Source organism: Bradysia coprophila, unplaced genomic scaffold, assembly GCF_014529535.1.
Source record: "Bradysia coprophila strain Holo2 unplaced genomic scaffold, BU_Bcop_v1 contig_145, whole genome shotgun sequence".
Classification (NCBI taxonomy): Eukaryota; Metazoa; Arthropoda; class Insecta; order Diptera; family Sciaridae; genus Bradysia; species Bradysia coprophila.
The window spans coordinates 384931-409950 of record NW_023503416.1 but is presented as its reverse complement, the minus strand read 5'-3'; the positions used below and the strand labels follow the sequence as shown (position 1 = coordinate 409950).

Sequence of the window (25020 nt, the reverse complement as noted above, 5' to 3'; positions counted from 1 at the left end):
TTTGTTGCGGGTATAAGATCATTTTGGTTGTCCCTGAGATATTTTGTCTCGTTTTGTTTTGGTGCAGTAAGAGAAATTGCGATTGATATAGAGTGCACCAGAAGTACTAGGTCATTTAATGAACATTTGTTCTACGACTTTTCTTATCTAGCACCAGAAGGGCTAGAATGCACCCCTAATATATATGTCGGCAGTTACTCATCGTAGAAAAATTGGTGTCAAAATACAGGTGGAGTTAAAAATTCGAAAATTTAAATACTCAGGCCCGCCCAACTTGCTCACTAAAATTTTATTTTTTAATTCCATTCTTCATTTGGCTCCAGTCGGAGTATAGAGCACCACGTTCAATATTTTCGTTGTACATGATAGTAAAACACCGTAAACACCTCCAATCACCTCCGGAACCATGTAAAACATTTCGAAAAAATTTGTCGCATGATCTAATGCTATTTCACACGACGCAGCAATGTTACTTAATTTCTTTCGAAGAGCCATCGAACTATGACGCATCCGTTGATGACGGAGCATCTTCAACATATTGATACAAACTATTTTACTTCATTATACACGCAGCTAATCATTTACTTTTCTCATCGCGGCCGAAATAACAGGAGAAATGACTGTCTGCAGGGGTTTAGGTCTTTCACATTTTCTGAAATCGAAGCGATCAGTCGTACATTGCACTAAACATTAACACACTATAATATACATACGTAAATGCACATCCTCAAAGAAAACGCGAAAAGAAATTATAAACAAACCAAGACCGGTTGTACTCAGTGAGAAGTGTTTTTGTATATAACTCTCTTTTATACTCAATTTTTGTGTTTGATCATGTGCTCTGTGGTATTATCAACAATGCTGAAGGCGTTAATTCATCGAATATACAACTTACGGTTGCAATGTACTTAGTTTAGTTTAGTTCATTGCGAAGTGTGCGACATGAATGATGTGTTCTATGCGGTTACAATTTTTTTTGAAAGTGTAAGGAACGAAATGTTCAAATACGCGAGTTATTTTTGAACGGTTAAAATGTTTATAAATATCTCACCAAAAAATTGTAAACTCATAATCTTGCCACAGGAAAAGTGAATGAAAAGTGCAAACTTAAATTTAAATCAAATAAAAAATTAACCGACAAAATTGTGAAAGATGTCGCGGTGTTGAAAACAACTTAAATCGAATTATGTGCTGAAATAATACAATAAGACGAAACCATACAATAATAAAATTAGTGGTCGAATTAGTTGAAATTGCTCGGTATATACAGACAAATAACATTCGCTTTTTTCAATTGAGAAAGTTTTTCATCTTCATTTTCGTTGGAATCGTCACGGTTCCGGATCATTTATTTTGACGGTATACCATTGTTACAAAGTACAACCTAGATATTTTTTTTCAAATGTAAGTGATAAAATGTGCACTTAATTCGAACAAAGAAATGGAGATTTGCTCACTCATCACTCGCACAAAGTTGATCGAGATGTGTTATAAAAAGATTGAATACAGCGCAAAAAGATCAGTTCAAGGAATAAATAGAAAATTAAATCATGGTTGACTTATTGCTCTTTGATTATTCGAGATTTAGTTTGAGTGAAGTTCTTCTTTCCATTGTGTTTATTCAATAAAATAAGATTTAGTTCGCCGTTTGTTGTGCAATAAAATTTGTAGAAAGATAATAGCCATTCAGAATTTAACTCAACCATTCAGTAGAGAACATTTGACTGATAAAACCAAAACCAGTTCCATAAAAATTAATGAATCCTTTTGAATTAATAGCTGAAATTTAATAGTTTTTATGTGGAATTTAGCGGGTCAAATGGTTTTTTCCAAAGTGTAGCCCGGGTCGATTCGAATCATTCAAGTCCGACCAAGTTTTTATTTTGTTAAGCCCAACCTGAACAAAAATGTAAAGTTTTTAAAATATCTGGTTCCAGACAAAACCGTCCAAGTTCAAAACCCATATTAAGACCAAGTAGCACGGCGTATCCAGCGGTGCAAATAAACATAGAAAATTCTTTGTTACAGGAATAGTAGATTACATACTTGTGCGGAAAATCGTTGTTTTGAAGAGTGTGCAGTTTGTATGCTGAGCCGAAGTATACAACCACAAGAGTCAAAACAACGATTTTCCGCACAATTATGTAAGTTATTTTACCTCTTAAGTGCGGCGAAAGTGAATTTTTCTTTTGCTGCCCCCTGCGAAAAATGAATTTTCGCAGCACATAGGAGGTAAAGATAGATACATTGCACTTCGTATCTATGAAAGAATCGAATCACGGTCGTCACATACATGTTTGGCTTATGAAAGTTTGAAAAAACTTTCCTCAGTTCACATCTTATTCGACACAAAAGCCAAAACTTTACAGGAAAGTGCAATCAAATTTCAGCCTAAGTTTGCTTCAGGTGATTTTCAGCTGGTTTACTCATGCAAAAAAAAACGAATTTGTATATATTAAACTAAACAGTACATGCATGCCGTGGTAGACATGTTTAGCCAGTTTTGGTTGTATTAGTAAATCAGCTGAATCAAATTGATTGCTATTTCCTGAAAAATATGCCTCAAATTCGTTGAAAATCCTTAAAAAAATTGGTATCGGTGAATCTGGCACACGGTGCCAAAAGAACGCACTTTTAAACTACGTAAAAGGTGAACTCGCACACGCAAGTTTATTGCTGCAAATGCTTTTTAGCCATGTCATCGACTTAATGTCTCCTTTTACAAAATTTCGTTCGAAATTTGCTTTGAAATTTTCTGCACTCAAAATGTACGATCTTGTCCCTCGATATCAATTTATTTTATTTTATTTTTTAGATTACAGTTCCTTACAGAATCTGTGATGTTTGACCATTATGTCTAATTCACATGTTATAATGCATTTAGAATTATCTCCATGTTAAACAAAACTTTGTCTAACCTTGGGAGAATACGAAAGTAATGGTTCTGAAATCTGTATGATGCGGGACAACTCAAGAATATGAAAATAACGCGACAACTCAAGAATATGAAAATAATGCGACAACTTCAGAATATTTTCAATGTTGACGAATTGAAACTAAAAAAATCGGCTTAGACTTAATTCAGCTACTAGTTGTCGCAATATTGTTAAACCGTATTGTTCATGTTTCAAGCACTTTTTGCGGCACATTCAGCATATGAGAGCCTTCAACTCGTATCAATTGAGTTCACACTAAAACTGGACTATTTATCTTAAATATATGCAAATGACTATTTTTAGCGCCACATAGCGCCTTTTAGCTATGGCCGATTACAATATGAATAAATATGTCCATTTTTATGCAGTGACAAAAATAGTGTAGAACAGAAGTATAGGAAAAACTAGAATAAAGTAGGAGTCGAGGACAGTGAGCAACACAAGGACTTGAGACCACAACATCTGTCCAAAGTAGGAGTGTTGCAGTAGTACAAAATAAGATCTGAGCGAGTCAACTGATATTTATGTTAGCCTCGATGTAACCGCAAGATATTAATTTTTACATTTTCTGAAGTTTATAGCAAAATCAACCAAAAATGTCAAAAGATGTTGAATTCCGGGACGTTTTTTATACAGTCAAACTTACCACTAATCCAGGTAAGTTAAATAAAAATATTGTGGACTGCAAACAAGTTTACAACTCATCTCTGTTGTTAGTAGTTTTTGTGTTTCAATATATTTCTAGCTTTTTTTTTGTCTCAAATTTTTTATTGTGATGTTCTACGAGTATTATTAGCATATTATATTCAGAAATTATTGTTATAGCAAAATCTGTTAAATTTGTAATTTATTGTTTTCAAAACACTAGTGAACGAAGCAAAGAAAAAATGCTTGCTACAAGGAGTCAGTGGTGTATTCAAGAATGGACAACTATCGGCCATTATGGGTCCATCAGGTGAGCAAGCCAAAAGATCTAAAATTAGTCAAATAGAGACAGACCTACTTATTCCAACCTATTCGAATAATATTAACTATTCATACAGTCGAAGAATTACCGTTTATTGACGTAAAAATAGTTTAGTTTAAATGAATTGAAAAACAGCTGATTGCGTCACTTATTTGAATGTCGCCGACTGTGGTATGGATGAAATGTTTTACTTAATATAACTTACCATTTTATAATTCATGCAGCACAAACGGTTTTCTGTAGAAAGTTTCTGAAAATTCGATGAGACTGCTGTAAAGCCTAGTTTAAAGAGCATTTCTTAGGTAAACGAAACTTAAACGTTTTCTCGCCTTTGAAATGTCTAAATTTAAAATTTAATCTGAAGAATTGAATTTTTTTTTTATGATTTCCCATCTGCATTGTTCAAAGTTAGATGTAAATGTTTTCTTTATAATAAAAAAAACTTTCGTCTTATCATAGGCCATAAAACCTTTACAATTCTTCGTTGCATTTTATTTGTTAAAAATTATTGAATATTTATCGAGGTCAGTTGGCGGTTGACCACAGCTTTCTATCAGTATTATCAACAATTTTGTTTTGCCTTCGTTTACTATACCTTCATTTTTATGTTCTTTTGTTATTTTGAGTTCGTATAATTGTAAATATTTTTTTATAGGTGCAGGGAAAAGCAGCCTGATGAATGCTCTATCTGGCCTGAGGTAAGCGTTAAAATTATAACTTCGTAGCACATCTGATCTTTGAAGTAGATATTTGAAAATATGCGTTAGTGTGTTCGCCTATAATAATAATTGCTGCAACTTGATGTATTCATTCAATGCCCGGAATTTTATTGTAATTTTTAAATTCGAAGTTTTTTATATTCACGCACGGTGAATTGAATTTTTTCGTCAACAATACAAATTATACATACAGCGTACACCTACTGTATACCTTCAAATTTATTTTAAGCCAGTCGCATTAAATGGAAATGTTGTGGATCAAATCTACATCGAATGAGCGGAAGAGATTTAAATGAGATAAACATTCTTGTTGAAATTATGTACAGTGTCGGTGTCGTTCAGCGTAAAAAACTATAAAATTTCATCAGATTAAATATTTTTTCTCTCAATACCGTAGTTCTTACAGGTTCTAAACTAAACGGCTGCATTTTCACTGTCTGTTCACTCGTTTCCTGATCATGCAACACGATGATATTTTGGTAGTTATTTACGTAACAAGAATCGTATGATGGTATATTATCGCACATGATATCTTGCCAACATCGGCTTTCCCTCGGATTGGCAATCTGACATCTAGTGCGATAATGTACCAGCAAACGATTCGTGTTGCATACAACATTTTATGCTATGAAGAAAATAGAATAAATATCTAAGATAATCGTCGTGTGTAGCTTCCTTGCCAATCCTTTATCGCACTAGAGCGATAAAATACTTTTATGCAATTCAATGATGATATTTGTAACTTACGCCGCCTGCGTGCAATTTCGAATGAACGTATTTTATCACACTAGTGCGATAAAAGCCATGTGCTACTGAAGTCACACTAAGATTATCTTCGGTATTTATGCGATTTTCTTTATTGCATAAAACGTTGTATACAACACGAATCGTATGCTGGTATATTATCGCACATGACGTCTTGCCTCGGCTTCGCCTCGGATTGGTAATTCGACATCTAGTGCGATAATATACCTCCATACGATTCTTATTACATAAATAACTAATGATACGACATTACACACAGGCGGCGTGGCGTAAGTTACAAATATCATCACTGAATTGCATAAATATCAATTTTCACATGTTACTCTCTCGCAGACAAGTTCTGTTCTTGTGGTTTCGGTGTGTATAACACACTATAGTAATTAAATATTGAAACAACAAATGCATATCATATAAATGATTGAATAACACAATGATGGCAAATCAAAGTTAATGTACGATGTAGTTTCCGATTATTGTAATTATGTTTGAACTACGACTCGTGAATAACTTTGTCGTTGAAATTATTCACTGAAACAACTTTAGTGAATGACGAAAGATTCGGACTTTAGTATTTAGATTAGCAAGCGATTAGAATTCTAAAATTACTTCTGTTCGCACGGTTCGGCGATTAATTTTTTTAAATATTTTTATTCCACGAATGTTCAGGACAAATGGCGTAACCGGCCACATACTAAGAAATAAAAAAGCTTCGTGCTACCTAATGCAAGAGGATCACCATCAACCGTTTTTAAATGTTATCGAACAAATGACCATGGCCTGTAATTTAAAATTGAAGCCAGGTATTTACTATGCTATATTTTAGTATTCATTAAATTCGAAAAGCAAAACAATCAAATTTGATTATTCATTACCGCTGGCCGGGGCGTATTGAATACTTTGGAAGTATTTAAACAAAATTAATCATTTTGTTTATTGCTCACCAGCGATGAGTGCGAAAAAAATGACATAAAATTTTAATTGCATTTCAGTTACTTCCCAAATTAATCTAAATTCTATTTATCACTCTCTCTCTCTCTCTAATCGGCCTAAAATAAAATTTATGACTACAAACTTAAGGTCACTACTTGTTGAATTGCTTTTCAATTTATACGATAAAGAGACCATTAATTACAATCAATAAATCTAATGTCGAAACAAGACGAAGTAAAATTTAAAAATAATTTTGTCCAGGAACACCACACGAGCAAATCATCACAGAAATTCTGACAAACTTAAATTTAAACCACCGAACCAAAGTACTCGCAAATCAACTTAGTGGCGGAGAAAAGCGAAGACTGTCATTGGCACTGGAATTGGTAGCCAATCCAAGCATTTTCTTCCTCGATGAACCTACAAGCGGTTGGTTTCAGTGCCGTACAGGGCCCAAAACAGTAGTCTGATTATAAAACGACTTTCCCACACAGGTTTGGACGAAGTGACAGCATCGCAGTGCATTCGACTGTTCAAAAACTTAGCACGACAAGGCAAGACAATTATCTGCACGATTCATCAGCCGTCTGCCATATCATTTGCCTTGTTCGACAATGTATATGTGTTATCCAGAGGGAAATGTGTTTATCAGGGCGTACCGGATGCTATAGTTTCGTTTATATCACAGGCCGATTTCATATGTCCGAAACATTACAGTCCATCTGATTATTTAATCGAAGTTTGTGATACAGAGGACATGAACATTGTGGATACTTTGTCCGATTTGACGCAAAACGGAAAGTTGACGTGTGCTAGTACCTCGGCCGATGAATCTCAATTGAATAGTAATGTAAGCATTGTGATGAAAAATGCAGTTACTGCAATGGTAACGGAGAAAAAACGATCTCGAAGTGGTGCGTTGTTAGAAAAAATGAAAGCTTTCTCGAAATTTATGCAAAATGATTACGCTAATTCGGGTTTGCAACAGTTTTTAGTCTTATTTAGAATAATGATGATAAAGATCGTCAGAAATCGAATTGTGCTGACCATACAATTGTTTCATCACGTTTTCTGCGGAGTAATTTTTGGTTGGTTTCATTGTCTCAATTTTAAATGTATAATTTGACAACCTAGGTTTCTGTTTCCCATAGGTACAATTTTCTTCAAAGCGGCCGATGATGGTAACAGAATGTTTGATCATTTAAAATTTTGTATTGGAGTCGTGTTTTTTCTTTCGTACACTCAGATCATTGTACCGATTTTGGCATGTAAGTGTAACGCAATTACATTTTTGTCTGAGTTTTATTATTTCTTTCATTAGTTTTTTTTTAACGAAACATTACTCTTTCAAGAGATGAAATTTCAAAGAAAATGATAAAATACGACAAACAACAAAGACATTTTTTTTTGTCGTTGTGAAACACTAGTTGGACTATTTAGATTGTAGCGCAATGTGAAGACTTCATAAAAATTGAAAGTTAACTTTAAGAAAGGAAAACCAGATCTCATACCGCACAACATTAATATTTCTGTAGTTTACATTACGGGCTCATTAACTTTTAATAAGAAAATTTTAATTAATTAAAAATTAATTCAATTGAGTCATGTGTGACATTGAACACACTGTCATCATCGAAATGTCTGATGCATGCATCTGATTTATCTTGCAAAATGCAAAAGATTTCATTGTTCTCGTAATTTATGTTCCATATGGCTGTTTCATTTGAATATATTTCCCGAACATCATGTTTTTATCGCAAGAAAATGCGCAACCAGGAAATATCATATTTTCTTTCTTGTCTTCATAAACATTTTTAAATAAACTTCTGAGGGGTTACCGACTACTTAAAAACGTGTGACACAATTCCCTTGAAATTTTCTCGCATTTTCCCTGGACATTTCCTCTTTTGCTCAGCATTTTCTCGGAATATACCACTATACGTGTGACACCATTTTCACGAGACAGTAATCCTTCGTCTGTATCTTTCTAACTAATTAAGTACAGCACATTTACTTGTGTGAGTTTGCGAAGCATACGCTCAGAACCGTATGTTTCACATACTCATCCAAGCGCTTGTCTGTGTTTTTTTAGGTTTAATTGAGTACCGTAACGTTCAATATAATATTCGGTTTTCTTTTTCGAATAACGTGAGGCGTGATCTTATATAATGTAAGGTGGTGACCTGTAGACTATCTTCATATCGTTATCAAAACCATTTCAAATTATGTTCTCGCCGAAAATGTGACCTAACATAATTTTATGATAACACAAAACGAAATTTAATTCGTCTCATATGAATACAATTTGCACGCACAAAGTGAAATGCTTGGGGAGGTGCGGTAATCATGGTTTGATAGCGAAATGAAACGCATTTCTGTGTAACAAAATAATTTGAGATAAAAAAGTCTTCGCAATTCGATTAATCTTTTCGAAGAAGAATTTCTATTTGAATCAAAAACGTACACTATATTGCACTTACTATACCAATTATTCATTCAAAAATAATCATTGATTTATTTTCATTTAAGTTCGCAAGAGTACACTGTGCAAACATTACATGGAATTGTTCTATGACTTTTTTGTAAACCATTCTTGTTTCAAAAAATGAAACAAAACGAAACAAATCAAAATAAAACAAAACAAATCAAAACGAAACAAATCAAAACAAAACAAAACAAATCATGTTTCGGCCACTTGGCAACAAATTACAAGATCTGTTTTAAAGATTAATACATGGATTTCGATTATCACTCTTTCCAGGTAGCATCATTGAGATTGAACTTAGAGGTAAACAAAGTAAAATTTAAAATTTTTTAATTTAAATTGCTTCGAAACAGCTAAAAACAAATTGTTTTTCCGTGGGAAATCTACGGAAAACAAATTTAATTTGTGCTGTTTCGCGACCTAATACTTACAATATTTTTATGTTTCACTTTGTTTACCTCTAAGTCCAATCATAATTAAGCTACCATAAAAGAATAATTAACGAAATCCAAATATTAATCCTTAAAACAGATCTTGTAATTTGTTGCCAAGTGGCCGAAACATGTTTTGTTTTGATTTGTTTTGATTTGTTTTGTTTTGTTTTGTTTTGTTTCACTTTTTCGAAGCAATGTTGGCAACTTACAATAAAAGATCTCACAGAATAATTTCGTGTGTATGAAAAGTCAATGCACACATGATTTCAACTTCTAGGATTTGTATTAAAAAATCAACGTTGATGTGATCATTTTTGAATAAATGTTTCGTGAGTGCAGTGGTGTTATGTTTTCGTTCGAATAGGAACCATGTTTCGAAATATGTGAACAATCTGCAAGACATTTTTTATCTCAATTATATATTGTTTTAGAGAAATGCTTTTCATTTTCTGTAAAACCACGATTCCCGCACCTCCTGGAATAAAATCGAAAATACTTCATAATCGGATGAGTTAACATTTATCTTCTCCGATTTTTATCGGTGTGCGTACTTAACGTAACTCTGATGCATTTCGCGTGTTTATCGATCTCGCTTTAGTAATAACAGTTTGTGACTTCCTTTTAGCTGTTCGATTTTCCTGTAGCCTTTCAAGGTTGAAAAGTAAGGAAGAACAATCGGATTACCTTTGCTCATGACCTTATCATTTTCCATTTTGCGACAATATTTTTTTGTAATATAAAATTCATATTAAAATGCTTTAATGGTATATAATGTAAATAAAATTGCATGAGGCAGAACTATTGTAAAAATGAAAAACTTTTCACGCGAATAATATTCAAAAATTTGTTATCCAATTTTCGAATTCAGTAAATTATTATGTTTTATGTACATAATCATCGGGCCGATGACTCTTTTCAGGGTCTTTATATAAAGCAGCTCGCATGTTATTGTTGTGATCTTATTTTGCATCCGATAAAAAATTGTTTTTCTGTGTTATCATCGTCTCACAGGAAATACGATTTATCGTCGGCGCAAAACATTATTCTAAGCCGAAAATTGATGATTGTGTAGTATAGTTGGCTCAAAACCGAATATATTAGACCGGTCCCTAAATCAATTAGTAAGGGAATCGACGTTCTTCTTTAAGGTAAAAGTATGGCCATGCACTTCCTTTTTCTTGCAGGACAGGGCGTAGCTTAACATGAGCAACGAATCATTTTCTTTTTGTACTATGATCGAGAGTTCGTTTGATATTCTTCAAGTCGTTTTTCATTATGTCATAGAGTGGCTCCTTGACGCAGTAGTCAAAATTTCTCGTATTTTTCGTTCCATGCAAAATAAAGGGGCAACTGTAGGGCAATAACATTTCTTCCTTTGCCTGTTCTTGGAGTGCTATTAAGTCAAAAACGTTTCTTTCTTTAAGCCGTTGTAAATGTTATTTAAACTTTTAGGCGGAATTACGGGATATAAAAATTTTGGTCTTGTTTTCTCGTCGTTTCTGTGGAATCCACATAAAATTAAGGCAAAAAATCCCTGAATTACAAACCTCCTATCTTAAGTCCGAAACTATTTTCAATTTATTAATCGAAAGTCGTGTCTTATCTCATAGCATTTACGTAGCGCATTCACTTTCATTTTACTTCCTGCATTTGAACAGCTTTTTATTTCCAGACATTACACGAGCTAGATACTAATTGATAATAGCACAATTTTAGCATGGGTTCACTTAATGGTTCAGATTTCGAGACAAAATATTTTGTAGAAAATTTATAAAAACAAATTGGTTGATTCCAACGCTCTCATTACCCAGAACTTGTGTAGAGAGTTAAGATTTCGCGACGAACTTATTATTCAGATGAACCATGCAAAATTTGAACGGGAATCTTGATATAAGAAACAATGAAACAGTTTTGAGTCAAACAGACCCGCCCGCTTATTTTGGACTTTCATTACAAATTTTAATAGGTCATAAATTTTCTCGTGATTAGAGCAAACTGTAAGAGATTGTTGGTAATCATTTAATAGGAACAAGGTCGGGTTATGAGAAGAACAACGTTTCGTAAAATATGCGCAATCGTTGCGAATGTTGCAGTACAGTAAAACTAGTGAAAATGTTGCAAATCAAACACAAGATCTATACCTTTGTAAACAGCAGATTACTTAATCTATGCATTTATCAATGAAACGAATGTATATCATTTGCTGCAACATGTGCAATACATTCTAATTATTGTATTGAAATTGACACACAATTGATTCTCTAGAAGAAACTGAGAACCTCGATTAACATACAGCCATGTTATGATAAATGAAATGTGTATGACGGTTCAAGTATCAGACTTTTTAGTCTAAATGTTTGTAATAATCAAACGAATTTAAAAATAACTTGCCGAAATGACGAGGATAGAGGCAAAAATAGCAAAAATATTTTTGTTTTTTTCCAGATCCCAGTGAAGTAAAATTGCTGAAAAAAGAATGTTTCAACAGGTGGTACGGTCTGTCTCCATATTATGCCGCATTAACATTATCAAGGCTGCCATTCCAAGTATAATCATTCTAAAAACAACATTATTTCTCGCCTGTACGTAATTTCAATGTTCATTTCAGATTCTGTTCAATATGATTTTCATGACACTAACATACTTTATGAGCGGTATACCCATGCAACACTTTCGATTCGGTCTGTATTCACTTACTGGTATGATTGTATCATTCGTGGCCGAAGGATTAGGCTTGGCCATTGGGGCTGCGTTTAGTATAACAGTAAGTTTGATTCGAGTGTTAACTTTTCCGAAGACGAACCAAGTTTCACTTTCAATTTAGAACGGTACAGTTGTTGGACCCTTATTAATTGCTCCGATGCTGGGACTCGCTATTTACGGATTCGATTTCGCCAACGACATTTCGGTGCTTATGTATGCAGTGATGAAAATGTCGTTCATGAGAGTGGGAATCGTGTCGCTGGTTTTGACCGTCTTTGGATATGATCGACCAGTGATGAACTGTACTGATATTTATTGTCATTTTGGTGATCCGAAAATTCTTTTACGATTTTTACGCGTCGAAAATGTTGATTTTTGGAATGAAATCGGTTTTTTGGTGCTATTTGCGGTCATATTTCGCACGGTGTTCTATTTCAATTTAAAGAGACGAATTAAAACTTAAGCTGCCGTTTGTGTCGCAATTAGAAAGTAGAACGCAACTGTTATGTGATAGATTTTTTTATGTGTGTAAAATGTAACAACAAAATAGGTAAAATTACAAAAATAAATTTTGTACTTGGTTTAAAATTTAAATTGTTTTGTTTTATTACCAACAGCTAATTAAAATCCAACATTTTATGACGAGAAAAAAAAACAAAAGCTTTCTTCCAAATAAATTATTTCTTTTTCGTTCCAAGTTTCTCTTTACGTTTCTTAACATGTTTCTTCAACTTCTGTTTACGTTTTTCGGCCTGCGCTTCTTTGACTGCTTTCTTACGATTTTTTTTACTCTCCGGTGATTCGTCACGCGGGCGAGCACTATCCTTGAACTTACTGTTATTCGTATCATCATCAACATCGGAACATGTTTCTGTAAAGTGAAAAAAATAAAATCGAAAATTAATCAACAAACTGAACATCGTCTACGATTCTCAGAAATAACATGGATGGGATGGATGGTTACGTATACGTTGTTCACAAATTATTTTTTTCTATTTTTTTTACAAAAAAAAGAAGATGAAACCAATCGTCTATGCAGAGACATGATGCTTGCTGAATTCATTATCATTAATTAAAAAATAATGAAGAACCGTAGAAAACGTCAACTATAATTTCATTTATAGTTGTCAACGTAATTAATTTGGAGACAACACCGTTTATACATTTTATTAACGCAAACAGACAACAGACGATATGATTTATGTAAACATTTTTTAAAGTTTAAAAGAAACGATTACGAGTTTCGCTTATAATACAAAATAATTAATAAGCCAAACGAAAAACAAGATCGCATAACATAAACAGAAAAAAGTTTTCCTACGAAAAACACAGTTCGACTGTTGTAGAAACATTAAGTGTTTAAAAGAGTTACCAGTGCGAATAAACAAATTTTACTTTTAATTAGTGATTAACCGATGCGATTGTCTTGTCGTGGAAAATTAATTTTTAACAATAAAGACTTGTTGTACTGAGTTTATAATTATGGATTACAGAATAGAAAACATTAGATTCTACAGAGATAAGTCAAGGGCAACAACTTTCGCAGTTGTTCACCGATGGTGCGTTAAGTTTATTGTGAATGGTTAATTGTCAGCAGAATATGGTTGGTTAAAAGAATAATAATTTCTTGAAGGTCTTGGTAGCAATAAAACGACATTCTTACTACCATCATTTCCCTTATAGTGAACAAATCCTAAAGTATTCAATTATATCATTTAACGAATAGTCTATTGTGTTGAATTACAAAAAACCATTAGCTTTGTGTCGGTTTTGTAGATTCAATCACGAGCCGATTAACAATTTAATAAAATCTTCCAGCCAGGGGATATTTTCGTCGATTTTACTTTCAACAAATTTAACGATAATAGCGGACAAAGGGTTGGAAAGCGCACGTGTGAAGTATTCGAATACAACCTGTTCGACTGTGATCAATGGAATTTGGGTGGTATAGCACCCGAGGCTGACGTAGGGTATTATCCGCTTTTTATCAGCCTTACGTTTTGCACCTACATCTGTAGAAGGAAAATGCCTTAACAACTCCTTACTAGAAACTGGAAATTTTTCCTGATAAAGGAATCAAGGTAAGGAAATAAAGGATCTTAGATGTGGATTTGTGCTTCTGTTTTGAAGCCTCCCGTAACTCTAATTTAATGACCATTGGAAACTCATTGACTAAGCAACGAAGACAATTATCTTTAGAGTATCCTCTAAGACCGACTAATTATTTAGTAAATTTCATTTAAATAGGCACTGCTTCGAATATCATACATAAACAACGTACTGTTTTATCAAAATTCTAGATAGAGAAGCAAATGGTTTTTGTAATTTACTCAATTTTTCATGTTAAAAAAAAATTATTAAAATTATTGTTGCAACTTGCAACTTTATAAATAATTATCAAGCTTTGTTCGTATGGCTCTACAATTTATTATAGCTCACATTTGTAGGCGGTAGTATCAAAGAACAAATCATGGACTTTGAATGTTATGACTATGTATGCAAATGAAATTTTAATTGTTCGTTGAGGGGTACACATCCAGAGACAAATTATCTGGTTACATAAAGTAAAATCTCCGATACAATGTTACAATATCATGTGTTCGCTTCAGTGCTACCATGTTGAGAGATGCTCATATTTTAGAAGTTCAGGAGGCATCACTAGAATCAGCTGATTTGTCTTCAGTCATGTAACTTAGTTTGATTTGAGCTTATCGAGCTGTCGAGTACGATTAATGCAGAACACTCTAACGTACAATATGAACTAGCTGAAGGAAAAACAACGCATATGTGAACTGTCAGTACTGTTGGGACTGAAGATTTTTTTAACTCAATCGTAATTGTTCAAATGAGGAAGAAAAACTTCTTCTTTTTGATGTCAACGATTGGCATCATGACACGGACATTGGAAATTAGTAGCTTTATATGGGGGAGATGGAGTATTTGAAATAGAAATCAATTTAATAAGAAGATAATGTTTTCACAATTGACGGAAACCTTGTCGCTTCGACTCTGAATTCTGACGTAGTCTGAATAAATCTACCGACGGTCTATTATATATTCCCATTATACAAAAATGTCGCTTCAAATGCGGTGATTAAAAGTGTCTACAAATGAACCCAATTAAAACTTTAGTGAGCAAACCGCAATTAATCGAAATATTATTCTGATTCATATTCTGCTGGAAGAGAGTCAAGATTAATTCATTAAAATGCATTTATTGTTTTCGCGATATTTCTAATTAGTAAATCATATGTTGATAGAGTAAAGATCTTCTTTTTTTTGCTAAAACAAAAATCAATGCCGCAGACATACATTTTATGTAAATGATTGCTGTTGCTAATCATTTTAAGGAAGCGAGTGACAAAATAAATACTTATCAGTAGTCGACCCTGCAGTATGCAGTATCACTGAACTGAGGTCTCTTAAAAATTTTGATCGATCATCAAATTCAGATGAAATGCTGAAGAAAAAAACATTTGTTTCTCACGTACTATGAAATCAACGTCGCACATTAATCACAACAAAAATTTTTTATTTGCTGCGTAAACAGAAAAAATAAAACAAAAATATATTTTATGCATAGAAAATGTTTGACCGAGTCAGTCGGTCGAGCAAAAAAAAAATGTCGACATAAATTGATGTCCATCCTTAAAAGCACATGATTTCTGATGTAATGAATTGTATCTAGTGAAACTGTTCCAGTGGACAATAAACTCATAAAATCAACGAACGAATCTCAATATCAAATAGATGTCTTGGTCATCCAAAAGATGAAAGGTAATAGAACTACTTTGTCGTTGCTTTCAGGGTTAAATTAAGAAAGACTGCTAACTTGTTACCAGTCTTATCCGTTTTAGTTGCAATTACGCGACTCGTTTTGTTCAGTTCGAATGAATGTTAAGGCTGAAAACGTTTCATAATCAATATAGTAACATAATTCAGTGAGACCATAAAAATTCCAAACTTGAATTAAATTCGCATAAAACACAAACACAAATGTACAAGAGTGTGATGCAGGTGATACAGCACGCAGTGCAGTATCGATAAAATTCTTTAGTTTATAGTCTATGGATGGCGCAAAATGCATAGTTTGTTTATTAAAAGTACAAACATCGTGAGCAGTCAATGAGAAAATTGCCGAACAGGTTTTGCAAAAAAATTGAGAAGAAAATTATTGACAAACGTATTGGGACAACATAACACTTTGTAGCAGAATATTTGACCTGTATTCATCTGTATGCATTTTTAACGCTAAAAAGTGAATTTAAATATTTCTACCAGTTGAGTGTAACTTGATCACGGTTGGTTTGAAACGAGATTAAATAGGGAACGCCGACCACCAATAATTTTTTTTTATATTATTAATCAGTGATGGATAAGAACACCGGTGGAGTGGAGGTTAATTCTGACTTATATTGGGATCGGTAGCGGAATTAATTCTAAGATTTTTTATTTAAAAAAATCACATTGGAACATCTGGTTGGGCAGCTGTAGCCCCAAGTAGTAGAAAAATCACGATTTTCAATGGGCGATATCTTCGAAAGGAAGCAACAGTGGAAGTTTCGGATTGTTGATATGGACAGAGGGCTACAAGCCCTATCCACCACTAGTAACTGATTTTTTAGATGTTGTCTATAATGGCCAACGTAATTTTTTTTAAATCAAAATATGTACAGTTGCTTAGCCCTACGCTTAAGCTTTGTAACGATACCAAACATTATACGCGACGATCGCGACGCGTACCGTTTTTGTTAGATTTTTGTAGCGAGATCGCTCTACGACGAAATTTACAAACGAATCTTAAATTTTGAAATTGTAACTCAGCTACTTCGTGTCCTTTGTTCTTGAATGATTTTTTCGTGTTAATAGACAACAATTGAGTGTCGAAGAAGTCAGATATGACTGATTTTGGTGTAGGTGTCACTATTGGGCTTATGCGGAAATTCTGGTTTCGTCTAAAATTAGGATTGGGCTTGTAACCCTCTCTCCATATCAACAATCCGAAACTTCCACGGTTGCTTCCTTTCGAAGATATCGCCCATTGAAAATCATGATTTGTCGACTACTTGGGGCTACAGCTGCCTAACCAGAAGTTCCAATGTGATTTTTTTTTAAATAAAAAGTTTTAGAATTAGTCCCGCTACCGATCCCAATACAAGTCAGAATTAACTGCTACTCTATCGGCCGTGGACGACACAGCTGCTGGTTCTCAGAAACGGTCCAGCCGTTAGGTCTGATTTTTTCTTGTGTGACGTTCTTGTCCATCACTGATTAATAATATGAAAAAAAAAATCTTTGTGGCCGGCGTTCCCTATTTAATCTCGTTTCAAACCAACCGTGTGATCGCTTTAACAAATAACATTGATAGCGGTACAATTATCATAGAAAACGAGATTTAGAATTTTTTTTAGATAATTACTCATGTCCGTTTCGATCGACGCCCATTTACTTCGATGCAATCGATCTTGTTCGTGTAATAAGTTGCGTCATGTGTGTTCGAGTTTATTCGCCGATGATGCAGAAATTGTAGGGTATCTTTGTCGGATTCTAGCGGCGTTTCTAGATGGTTTGATGGTTTTGTAAACAAGTGCTAATAAGAAAATTCTGAAGAATTCTGCCTCAACAATGCCCGAAATATAGCGAAGACAGAACGTAGTTTTATTCCATTAGAAACGCCGCTAGAATCCAACAAAAAATACCCTACAAAATAAGTTGCGCCATTTCAGAATAAAGGAAAATGCATAAACAAATTCCCAATTCGCGGTAATCAGATTAGCGGAAACACTAATCTCGCTTCGTCATGCCGTCATAATCGAAATGAAATTTCGATCAACACATCTTGTTTATCACGGACAACAACAACATCGAACATATTCGAATGTAGAAGGTCAAACAAAGTTCTATTTTTTTTCGACGATATAGTAGGACGTCACTTAATTTTCTCAGTCATTCACAAATTAAATTCAAAAATTAAATCAAAATCGACAATGTTGCTTGTAAATGGAACTAAACAAAAATGTTTTAAGTGTTTAGAAATGAATAAACGAAACACATTATCATAAATTAATTGAAAATGACTACGATAGTGGTTTCGTATGTACAACACATTACGGTTCGATGTGGAAGAAGAGAAAAAAAAAATTGTAAACAAAATCCAATCTTTAAAAAGATCAAAACAAAAACAACACAAAAAAAACTGAATTCCAAACCGGTATAACTAACCTTCATCACTTCCACTAGCTGAAGACGAATTATCAGATATTTTCTCAATTTCTTCCTCGTTCTGCAGCAGACCCGGTGTTTTTTGCACCGCCAATTCAGCATTCAGACCAATTATTTTCGTATAAACTAATTCATCACCAGCACCAGTTTTCGCCTTAACGATATCACGTTCAACGTTGATGACCTTATCGAAGAGAGAAGAAAACAATTAATTTTAATGCTTGATGCATTTCTTCAATGGAAATGGCAAGTCTTTCGTTTACATTGCGTTCGTTATGCTGTTAAATATAATGTTGATGGAAATTGCTTTGACCATAACATTGTGGATCAATAATTAATGTTTTTAGCACTCAGCAGTAATCAATGGTTTGTGTGAACTAATTGGCACGTACCACAAACTACTGAATCAATTTGAGCATATTATAATTAATCGTTTTGTTAATGGTAAGTTTTTATGTATTTGAATCTCTTGTTAAGACGACGGTGCTTTTAAATCAGACTTTGGTTTAATCTTACATTGTTAACATTAGATAAAAAGCGAATCTACTAAGTCATTAGTTTGCACAAACAGATTACGTACGGCCTGCAAACCCATTAAATCAATAAATCATCACTTGTTTCCCTTTCTACAATCATTCTAGATGTATTTAGATGACAGAATTGTCTGAGGTAATCTAGTCACTTAAATTGAACAATTACAAGATACGAAATGATCTACAAAACGGACTATATTATCATAGCTGGACACATTCCCAAAGCTTCGAGCATTTTAATCGTCTAATCATCGCTAGAAGAATATGGAAAGAAAAACACCAAAAGAATCGATAAATCAAACAATTAATAATGTAAATGACAAATTATGGAAATTAAAAGAAAAATTCAATAGTCGGATTGGTGTCGATAAACACATAACTTATGGCATTATGGTATACAGCCATGTAACCATTTCAGCGCTATAACCATAATGACTGTAACTGAAGTTAAACATGAGAGGAGATAATTGAGAATTTAATTAGTTTGTGCGATTAGATGACCTTGACAGTGATGTGTTTTCGTTTCGTAAGAGGATTTGTATATAATAGTATACAACCCATGCGTTATGTTACGATTGGATAATCGTTTAGCACGGTGGAATATTTTAGGCGCATTACTCTTCGATTCATATTCGTTTAGCACAAGTTAAATGCGGAAGGTTAAAATGATTGACACTATAAGTTGTAAGTATTACCGCCTTAGTATTTGTTTGTCTTTTTTATATACTTAGAACCCCTTAATTATTATCTTGTTTTTACATCTTTCCATGCATTGTCTGTCGTAACCTGAAGCCATCGACATAATTCATTTGTCATACTAATAAAACCACTGCAAAACAAACATATAATGGCGTAACCGATTTCCGATCTCAGTCTCAGTTAACAAAAAATGCAAAATTTTGATTATCAACGAATTAATCTGTCGAATGTTTCAGAAATGGTAATGTCTGAATAAAATAGAATATTGAACTGATTTGAACAGACAAACATTTGGTAATAACTTACTCGTTGGTTACAAATACAACATTGTGCGGTATTGTAATTTAGAATCTAAAAACATTGTTTTTTTCATGTTGTTTGCAATTCTAAGTTGTCTTTTTCAATAATAAATTGAAAATTTGAATGACTTGAAGAATCGTTAGTAAAAGAATTAATTTTTTTTGCTGTATTTACACGTGCCAATAGTTTTTGAGATATTCTTCGTAGCGATTTTTTTTGTGAATTTCAGAGAATTAGGCAAAGGGAAAAAACTCTGCAGTTACTCACCTCCGAAAGCATCTCTCTGAATCAGGTACTACTTTAATGGAACCATATTTTCCTACATTTTCCCGAAATTTCGCAAGAAAACGTTTCGGGGAATTTAGGAAAGTATGGAAAAATGTGGTAAATGTCTGCTCTAATTCTGTACATAAAACGTTCGTTTATTTTCGAGAAAACTTTTTCTCCTATTTTGTCTTATTTTTGCTGATTTTCCCATGTTTTCCTTAATTTTTCCAATTTTTTTGTGTGGATAAATTCGAAAAAATTTGTGAAGATTCGGGGTAATTAGGAAAATTTAAGAGAATATAGAAGAATGTTCACCCAAAAATTGTATTGTATGTAAGTAACCATAGAAGCCTTGGAAATGTTTTTTCTTAATGCAAACGTCTAGTCGCTAGTCGTGTGTATGTATAGGAAAATAATGACAACTAGAAAGGCCAGCGCCGGGTTTTTTTACGTTACGATTTAGGAACGGACTAAATGCAACAGTAGAACTCACACACAGCGCGAGGCTATTAGACTAAAAACATTGAAATGATTTTTGAAAGGACTTGAATGAACAAAATAATAACAGAGCTGAAATGCCTACAAAGAGGTACTGAAAGGAGCTGAAATGCCTATAAATTTAAGAAGCTGAAATGCCTATAAATTTCAGCTACTTAAGCTGAAATGCCTACGAATAAACTCTTAAGAATTCACAGCCAAAACGCTTACAAATAAAAACAAAAACAAAAAATGAAACAGGTAAACAAGAATTCACAGGTAAAATGTCTACAAAATCAAAGGCAAAATGAATTCAAAGGCAGAATTTCTACAAATTCAAAGAGCCAGCAGTTAAAATTCTTACAAATTCAACAACCAACATAGCAAGAAAGCTCTTCGCTTTCCCTCACCGATCACGTAAAGTAAAAATAATGAAGCCAAGACGCTGTTTCGACCTCGGGATTCAGTGGCGGTCTGAGGCTAGCGTGATCCAACCATCATCAGTTGTTTCCACTGATCCCTTCCCAACACAGCAGTAAATTTTCGATTGAACGAGTATTGAAAATTTACAATGAAAATTTGCCATCTACTGATGGAATGTTTGGGCACAAACGGAAAGCTGCTGTGAAGGGAACCCCGAAACGTAGCAAGAAAACAGTGAAAATTCAGTCAACATTCAAATAGAAAGGCCAGCGCCGGATTTTTTTTTACGTTACACGTTACACGGGTAGCAAGTAAAAGACGAAATATTCAAATTGTCCATGGGTTGATAACAATAATTTGTCATAGACACACATTTTGTACGTCTCTCGGGCTGGCAAGTAAAAGACTCGATTATCAATGAAAATATTCTGTCGAAAATGCTTAGTCATAACAACTTTCAGACTCGATAATTGTATCGATGATAAACAGATCAAAGGTTAACCTAATCTGTTATAGAGAGCGTGGCCAAAACTTTTGGCAAAAGCAAATGATGAACTCTAAGCATCTGTTGAAAATGCTTATAGGAAGACGTCGCAAATAATTATGAGTATGATTGCTGCTTTGTCTATGGTCTTTTAAATGTTGCCTCAATACATCTATTTCAATATGACATGAAAAAAAGGTTCGGTGTCGTTGAGGAAATGGTAGTATCTTAGCACCTTAGTTTTTACAATGCCGAACTTTCACCACAGTGATTACGCTCTTTTTACAGCGGAAATAAACAATTTCCCATTGTTTCTCTTCATCAGAACAGAAATATGAGAGCTGAAAGATTTGAATTTAAAAAAACAATTTCCGATAAATCCAATTCCACCGACTTGAATTAATCGTACCTGATTATGAGTAATTGACATTCACCTCTGAAATGAGATGATTAATTTCGAATGATTGCATAGCATCGGTCGATTAAAATGAATTATGGATAATTTGCCATATCGTTTCCTGTGGTACAAGGACAACGAAAGTTCAGATTGACACCTATGATTCACAGAACTGTGCGAAGACGCATTCCATGAAGATATACGAAAATCAGAAATCATTTAGCAGTCGCACATTTTAGACTTACCTCATCCAAGCGTTTGGGAATATAGGCCCTCTTGAACACCTCTTCGTCGACCTTTTCCTGTTCGGTAAGTTGATTGATGTCTCGGTCTGCAATTCTTTCCGATAACGTTTCCAAGTAGTCATCAAGATTGTCGTCGTTTATAGTCGGATCCGTAATGAAGTCGAACAACTCTTTAACCGTCATCGTAGCCACTTCGCGTTTCCGGAAGAATTCCGAAATGTTTGTGCAATCTTTTCTCAGAAACTCGAACGCATGAGGATGATCGTGTTCAACCGATTGACTCACATCGATGACCACAATTTGTCCGTTGTAATACAACAAATTGAATTCGGATAAATCGGCATGAACCAACTTGCATTTGCTGTACATTTTCCACATCAGAATCACGCAATCACGATACAATTCTCGCGCTTTCGACGAGCTCATTTCAACGTCTTTTAACTTTGGAGCAGGCCAACCTTTTTCCCCACAGAATGTCATAACCAGAACATGGCTACGCAGTATCACTGGTGTTGGGACTGGCAGTCCGGCATTTTGCATACGAACTAAATTTCGCATTTCTTTTTCAGCCCAGGTTCGCACCATTTTACGGGGATTGTGACGACAGTAGCCATGTCTAAAGCGGAATTCTCCCGAAACGTATTTATCGCGATCTTTGAACACCAAAATGGAAGTCTTATAGATTTTGATGGCATACTCTTCATCTGCTTTGGACACGGCATGATAAACATTAGCTTCTTTACCAGTTGATATACAGCCATTGATTTCACTAATCGCACCACGACTCATCAATTTGAATAAAATCATTCTGGTTCTGGGATCCATCACTATGGCAAACATTGTCTTTGTTAGACAAATCCCTCGGATTTGAATGTTTTATACTAACCTTGTTCAGCAGTAGCTCGATCGTGTTTATCCTTAGAACGATACCGGTCTGAATCCATCTTTTTACTATTTTCCATCAATGTGTTGACGGCATGATTTGGTAACCTGGGCCCTTCATACTTTTCCACATTGATTTTGTTCGTGAATTTCTTGAACAATTTATCGCTCGGTTGGAATGAGGACAACTTGTTGCTCGACGACTGTACATTCGCATGGGATTGATTGGTGGAGATGTTGTGACTGTGTTTCTGGTATTGACCATCTTGCTCATCGTAATACCCGAAATCATCGCTGTCATATTCTTCACTGTCCAAATCCGAATAGTAGTGATCATCGAGATCGGCATCGGTTAGTCGTTTGCTCAATTCGGATTCTGGAGAAAGCTGAAGGAAAGGTTTGTCATTGTCGACTGATACCGTACAAAATACTCAAAACTTGTAAAAGCTAACCTCAATCGGTGGTCTTTCCTTTTCTTCTTTATGATATGATGGTAATTCCGTCATATCATCCGGGGCATCGTCGAATTGTCCTTCCATGGTTCAGTTTCGATTGTCTGCAGACTGATTTCGTTGTTCGACCAAATATTTCACAATTATTGCAATATAATTCCTTCTGCACTAGTAATCACTTGAAGCACGTTTGTTGACAAAAATATTTGACATTTCGTTCATACCATGCACTCCTATTGTCTCTGTCTTTTTGGTTTATTGTCTCTTTTCCACGCAAATTAGATTTTTTTTCCTGGGATTTCCTTTCACTGACATTTTAGTGCGAAATTTAAATTTATGTGGAAAGGTAGCTCTTTTGAATTGTTTAATGCTTAGTTTCCTCTTACCAAAAAAGTACTCCGTGTGAGAGACAAAATTGAATGGACACTTAATACAAACTAGAGTTACGCAGGTAATGTCAAAGAGAACTTTTTTTTAAAGATGAAATAAATGAAATGAAAGGTGAAACCTTCCGAGCTTGAAGAACGGCATAAAGGAACTCTTCTGATACTAAGTGGTCATTAGTCTAAATCACGTCAGGTTTTCGACTTTAAGACTGGATGGTTAATTATCAGTTGTCTTTTCGGAATCAAGGTTGACGTGTGTGTTTCTCACCATATCTCCATTTCCGTTCATTCCAAAAAAGAATATTTTTCTCGTAATTTTTGGTCCTTTGCATGAAAAGTTGTGCTGTTGTGGACGGGTAATTTTAGTCACTCCTGTAATTTTGTCCCGTGGCACGAAAATAACTATTAGCTTACATCCAGTAAAGCTTCCACGACTGTAGTAGTAAATCATATTGTTTAGTACACAGCTTATGTTTGAGAAAGAATCCTTCAATTTGCACAAATTTTCTCGAATTTTACTACATTTCGAGAAATTTGATCGACCCTGTTACAGACAACTGTCATCTGTCATCGATAACGACAGCAAGAATAAACGACAAGCTATGACTAATAAAGCTTTATATAGCAAAAAGCATGTTCAAAACAATTGAAGTAACATATTTCTGAAATCAATTTCTGAAAATCTTCGATCAAATGAAGTAGTTTGGTTAGTAACACTGTTAACATGCTTGCCGTTTGTGACAGGTTAATTAAGAAAAAATGACGTAACTGTGTTTCAAGTGACACTTAGACCAAATATTAGGGAAAAACTTTGAGTTACTGTCGTCCGCTACGTAGATGGTCTCCAATATTTTTTTTTATGGGAAAATGTATGTGATCTAAAAATGACATTTTCTGTTAAACTTCTTCGATTATTGAGAAACTGAGAGGGAATGGTATCTAATTTTTTACTAGATTCTGTAGAGTATTAGTAGATCTGTTATTATTTGGAAAAATAATAATAAATTTAATCAATTTTTATAGAGAATCACACCAAAATTGTTGTGCTGCTACGTTACAAAATCGACACTTTCATGTGTGAGGTTGACGCAAAGCGACAAATCATGACTAACACAAAAACTTTCGAGAAGTAATTTACATGCTCACAAGTGCAAAAACCTCATATGAACACGTTTCTGGAATTATTTTACCGAAATAAATTATTTTTATTTAATTAATTTCACTTTTCGTATTGCTGCTACGTTACAATATAAAAATGTTTTCATATGTCAAGTATGCGAAACGTCATACAATTACAAAAAAATTGGTAACAAA

At 34.1% G+C, this 25020-nt stretch overlaps 2 protein-coding genes across 3 annotated transcripts; one reads left to right on the top strand and one right to left on the bottom strand.

Moving 5' to 3' along the window:
- The first annotated feature begins 707 nt into the window (after positions 1-707).
- LOC119074227 (ATP-binding cassette sub-family G member 1) lies at positions 708-12528 on the top strand. Of its 2 annotated transcripts, XM_037180246.1 has the most exons (12): positions 912-1397; positions 3034-3041; positions 3511-3593; positions 3805-3891; positions 4559-4601; positions 6054-6187; positions 6579-6746; positions 6812-7405; positions 7469-7585; positions 11682-11782; positions 11845-12000; positions 12061-12528. In XM_037180246.1, the coding sequence occupies exons 3-12, from the start codon at positions 3533-3535 to the stop codon at positions 12400-12402; spliced, it is 1803 nt and encodes a 600-aa protein (XP_037036141.1). In that variant the 5' UTR covers positions 912-1397; positions 3034-3041; positions 3511-3532; the 3' UTR covers positions 12403-12528. The 2 variants fall into 2 exon arrangements, with proteins under 2 accessions (XP_037036140.1, XP_037036141.1); XM_037180245.1 differs by lacking the exon at positions 3034-3041 and having other exon boundaries at positions 708-1404.
- LOC119074228 (serine/threonine-protein kinase RIO1) lies at positions 12460-23562 on the bottom strand. Its single transcript, XM_037180247.1, has 5 exons — positions 23321-23562; positions 22873-23254; positions 21987-22813; positions 18162-18345; positions 12460-12810 (listed from the first exon to the last, which is right to left on the bottom strand). The coding sequence occupies exons 1-5, from the start codon at positions 23405-23407 to the stop codon at positions 12617-12619; spliced, it is 1674 nt and encodes a 557-aa protein (XP_037036142.1). The 5' UTR covers positions 23408-23562; the 3' UTR covers positions 12460-12616.
- Between the last annotated feature and the right edge of the window lie 1458 nt (positions 23563-25020).